This window comes from Conger conger, chromosome 13 (genome assembly GCF_963514075.1).
Source record: "Conger conger chromosome 13, fConCon1.1, whole genome shotgun sequence".
NCBI lineage: Eukaryota > Metazoa > Chordata > Actinopteri > Anguilliformes > Congridae > Conger > Conger conger.
In genome coordinates, this window is record NC_083772.1 from 9,030,536 (window position 1) to 9,035,409 (window position 4,874).

Genomic DNA, 4,874 nt, shown 5'->3' on the forward strand with positions numbered 1-4,874 from the left:
ATTACTGCTGCTGTAGTTTTAATACAGTTCCATGGTGTATTCTGTAAATAAACAGGAATTATTGTACAAAAGTGCACCCCCAAATACCACAGGCATGTCCCCACACTGTCTTCTCAAGTTCACTTAACTTAAATTTTTTAGGCAGTCCGGACACCAAATTTGTAAAAGTTGAAGTGAGAGGTTTTTTCCCACAGTGCACCTTCTCCTCTATCCCATGATCCTTTGCGGGCCCTGGGAGCTCTGACAGGTGTTTCTGTCCCCCAGACCACCGCTCTTGATAAGGAGAGGCAGGTTTTCAGACGAAGACGCCACCAGGATGTGAGGCTGGGGCCCCGCCCGCCACAGAGCGGCTTCCTGCCCCCCGCCCCCGCCGCCCCCACCAGCCCCGCCCCCGACTTCACCTCCGAGTCCGAGGACTACTCCCCCAGCTCCGCCGAGACCGTCCGCTCGCCCAACTCGCCTTTCTAACCCGGCCGCCCAACTCTCCTCTCTCACCCCCACAGAGGTCCTCTAACCCGGCCGCCCAACTCTCCTTTCTCACCCCCACAGAGGTCCACTCGCCCAACTGTCCTTTCTAACCCCCCCCCCACACACCCACCCACAGAGAGGCCGGCCGCCCAACTCTCCTTTCTCACCCCCACAGAGGTCCACTCGCCCAACTGTCCTTTCTAACCCCCCCCCCACACACACCCACCCACAGAGAAGCCTGCTTGCCCAACTCACCTTTCTAACCCCGCCCACACCCACCCACAGAGAGGCCTACATGCCCAACTCACCTTTCTAACCCCACCCACACCCACCCACAGAGCAGCCTACATGCCCAACTCACCTTTCTAACCCCACCCACACCCACCCACAGAGCAGCCTACATGCCCAACTCACCTTTCTAACCCCACCCACACCCACCCACAGAGAGGCCGGGCGGCCAGGTAGGCCCACACGGCAAGAGCAGAAGAGGAGAGGGGAGATTGGATCAGAACCAACAGTGTATTTTAAGCACAGTGCTGCTGGCACTGGTCTCGACCAACCCGGTAAATAGTGTCTTTGTGTCAGGATGCTACTGTTATTTACAGGTACACTGTATTTATTTTCTATTTATTGATTTTTTTAAATTTATTTGTTGATTGGTCTATTTATTTGTCATTTTGTTTTCAATGTTAGACTTTGGGGGCTGGGGTTAGAGGGACGATTGCTTCATTTTGTCGTCGTCACGCCCGCCCCGCCCCCTGCCTATATATAATGATTAAATGCACGTGTTTGTGAATCTATGCCCCCCTAGCTGTCTCACCATTTCAGCCATGACTGCGCCCCTCCTGTTTCAGTATATGTCCGTGACTGCGAAGCACTTGCAAAGCCTTAGTTTTTTAAACTGACAGTTAACACAGGTACTGAAAGGCATCGGGGGGGGGGGACTCTTTCTTTTTGGAAAGCCCAGATGCCCACATCATGTAGACAGAAAAAAAAAATGTGATTCCTGGTTGAGGTTCCCCCAGCTGTGGTCTCACAGGTTCTCTGAGAATGGCCTTTGTATGTAATGTAAACATTTAGTTTTACTGAAATGGTTCAAACTCAATCTGTCTCATGCATAGAGCCCCCTCTTTTTTGGGGAGAGCTGAACACTTCCATGCAAGTCCATCTCTGTGCACATTATTACATGATTTCATGCATGTTTTATGATAACACTAATGATATAACGGCTCGGAGCTCAGTTCACTGGTCATTCATAGCTACCAGAGTTATATTATAGTTCTGTAATACGTTAGGTGCTTTATGGGGAGACCCTTTGGGACCTTCTGTTCCCTGCCGTTTGTGGGTCCAGTAAACAACTTTACCTGTATTACAAAATCTGTCATTTGTACCGGTTCGTTCAACTTGAAGGTGTGGTCCACTCTTTCAGCGCTCTTCGTGTATGTATTTCTGATTGTATTGTTCAGGGCCGCAAGCTAACAGAAATGTCCGAAAACAGACGGTAAAATATACGTGTAAACTTGTCTTGTAATGATAAAAATGATTGAAATGAAATGAATGTAACAACATTACCCTGTTAGTGCGTGACCCTCTTCTGAGCTGGTTGTTGCTGACGTTAGGCATGCCTCCACCTCCCAGAAGTCCCTGCTCATTTTTGCAGTCCCTCAGAACCAATAGATATCAGAGGATTATGATTTGGTTTTGGTGTAGGAACATCCTGGAGGCTGTTTAAGAGTGGAGCTGTGTGTCGTTTGCTGCTGTGTGTGGCAAACTGGGAGGGGGTGAGGACGTGCTAGAATGTTATGCAATCTGGGTGCACATGTAGCATTTTTTTATTTGTAAAGATAAGCAATTTTCTTTCTCTCTCTCCTGTCCACCGGACTTTTCTTTTTCTTTTTCTTTTTTTCCTTCTTTTACGGATTTTCTACATACTATCTTGCTGATGAACTGAAATGTGAACTGTGGTGCTTTTAATAAAGCTGTGATGGAGGAGGAGGCGCCCAGGACGGACTTGAAAGCTGGTGTTTGTCCGAACGTTTGCGGAAAGCCTCCTGGCGAGGGGGAGAAGCCAAGGAATGTGCTGCAATAAACGGTGTTCCGGTTTCAACAGCTAACGTCCGAACACTGCACACGGACGTGTTGCCAACATGATATGGCTTTAATGCATGGACCAGAGGGGATGAGGCAGGTAGATATATTTTAACTGGTTGGTTGGGAAGCTGGATTTGTATTTTCGGGTGGGGGCAGTAGTGGGTTTTGAGTGTGACCGTTCGGAACAACACATCTGCCTGCAGATTGGGTCTGACCACGTTGCTTTAAGCTCGCCGCCACACCCCGCCTGCAGAAGGACGTGTGCACCCCGCTGAGACTTTCAAGGCTTCTCTGTGCTCTGCGTCATAACCAAAGTCAGTGTAATGTCTGGGCCGGACGGTGGAGTCCGGTTCCGGTTTGACCGGACAGGTGTTGAGCTGCTGAGCGGTCTGTGTAGACTGTGTAGTCTGGCCCAGCTCAACATGCACCCGCGATACTCTGTGGGTTTCACACAGAAAAACCTCAATTTACAGGGTCCTGCAATAGTACCCGTTTCTGTGGTATTTTATGGGAGTAATCAAACCATTGGAGTGACTTGAATAAATCACTGTTTTTGCAGGCAAGAGGGCTCAAGGCATTTACCAATTTCTCATTCTGGAAGAGCAATGATGCTTAATATAATAAGCTAGTTAGTCTGATTACGTCCCACACGTGTGTTTATTGGTGAAAGAATAATTGGAAAAGTATGAAAAAATCATTTAGATGATAGTACTAGAAATATATCTTCTTTTGATATGAAATGTAAATGACACTTTCATGTAACTAAAGTCTATGAGAGTGGCAGTGTGTTGCTGTGTGAGAATGACTGACCGGTGGAGTGCATGTTTGTTCAGAGCAAGAATAATTTGTTTGTCTCGAAAAATCTCAACAGACGGGTAGCAAGAGCCACTTCACCAGAAATGGGTACTATTGTTTCATAAAAAAATAAAACAAAAAGCCTCTTTCGCTGTTGAAATCAATCCAGATATCCATAGATGTAGCCACCTAAATAATGCTTAATGGTGCATTTTATCCTGCAAACTGCCCAAAAAGTATTAATTCCTTTCATTTTTACCAAGAAATATCTATATATACAGTGGTTTATAATGATAATACTATATTACTTATAATTTAATGATAATGCATAACAATTGTATATTAATGAACTGCAACTAAAAAAAACTAGCTTTTGTGTATGCATCAGTATTTGTGGTAGTTGTATAGTAGTGCTGCCATCTGCTGGTGAGTTTTGATACTGTGTTGAAACACACTAATCACCATACAAAGCACAAGCTAAAAACCTGTTGTACAACTGACCTGCTACAGAAAGCTTTACACCTCAACAGAACAGAATAACAACAATTTATAGTAATGTGTGTGATCATCTGAGCATACACATAGAATAAACAAAGAGCAGAAAATACATTATCAAAAAATAAATATATACTTTTATACACAATACTTTGACTCTCTAGTACATGATGGAATGAGCAATGGTTAAAAGGTGAATTTGTATTTGAATTTGAATTAACTTCTTAATTTCAAAAACTGACAGAAATGTAATGTATAAAACGGTACAGAAATGCAAAAAAATGGGTAGAATTTGGATCGTATTTTCTTTTAAAAAAAACTCCAGCACAATTTAACCCTCTGAGAATTGGTTCTCCATTTACTTGCAAGATCCAAAGGATCGTCATCAAGGTTTAGCAATGTTCTTCAGTTACTCCCAATATGTAGGAGTGTGGGAGTAGAACAAATAAGTCATTCTTTGATACAGAAATGACTGCGTAGTTTGCCTCCTCTGAGGTAGGAGCCCTGAAAGAATTTAGTTACAGAAACTGTGATTTTTAAACTGCTAAATTGTTAACAGACTTGTGAAGGCCTACTGTATGTGTCAATTAAACAAAGAAACTGAAGTATGGTGAGCACACATCTGTTTGAAGAGTAGGCTTTCCAGAAGAACACGGAAATGAGTCAGTGTTGTAGAAATCCGTTGCTTTCAGTTACTGTTAAGGCTGGTTTATACTCCGTCGCTCGACTGAAATCGCTGAATGTTCCTGAACGACTGCTAACTTCACCAGACATTGAGGATGGTTGTTATTTCATTTAAAATACACTCTGAGCACTTTATTAGATATTTATTAGACTTCTGTTCCTGTAGCCGATCCACTTAGTGGTTTGACGTGTTGTCAAGTCGCTTTGATCACATTTCTTCCCCGTTCTGACATTTGGTCTGAAAAACAGCTGAACCTTCTGACCATTTAGTTGCTGCCACATGATTGGCTGATTAAATATTTGCATGAATAATGTCGCTGGTTGCAGTCCGACGGAGTATA

General features: G+C 44.2%; 1 protein-coding gene across 8 annotated transcripts in view; it reads left to right on the forward strand.

Annotated features, from left to right (window-relative positions):
• The window catches only part of dclk1b (doublecortin-like kinase 1b), a 74,578-nt gene extending 74,110 nt beyond the window's left edge, over nt 1–468 (forward strand). For 6 of the 8 annotated variants that reach the window (XM_061216889.1, XM_061216890.1, XM_061216891.1 and 3 more), the window contains one exon: nt 265–468. In XM_061216889.1, the coding sequence (XP_061072873.1) occupies nt 265–468 (204 nt within the window). The remainder of the gene's footprint in view (nt 1–264) is intronic. The other 2 variants (XM_061216894.1, XM_061216895.1) reach the window with 1 other exon arrangement.
• The last annotated feature ends 4,406 nt before the right edge of the window (nt 469–4,874 follow it).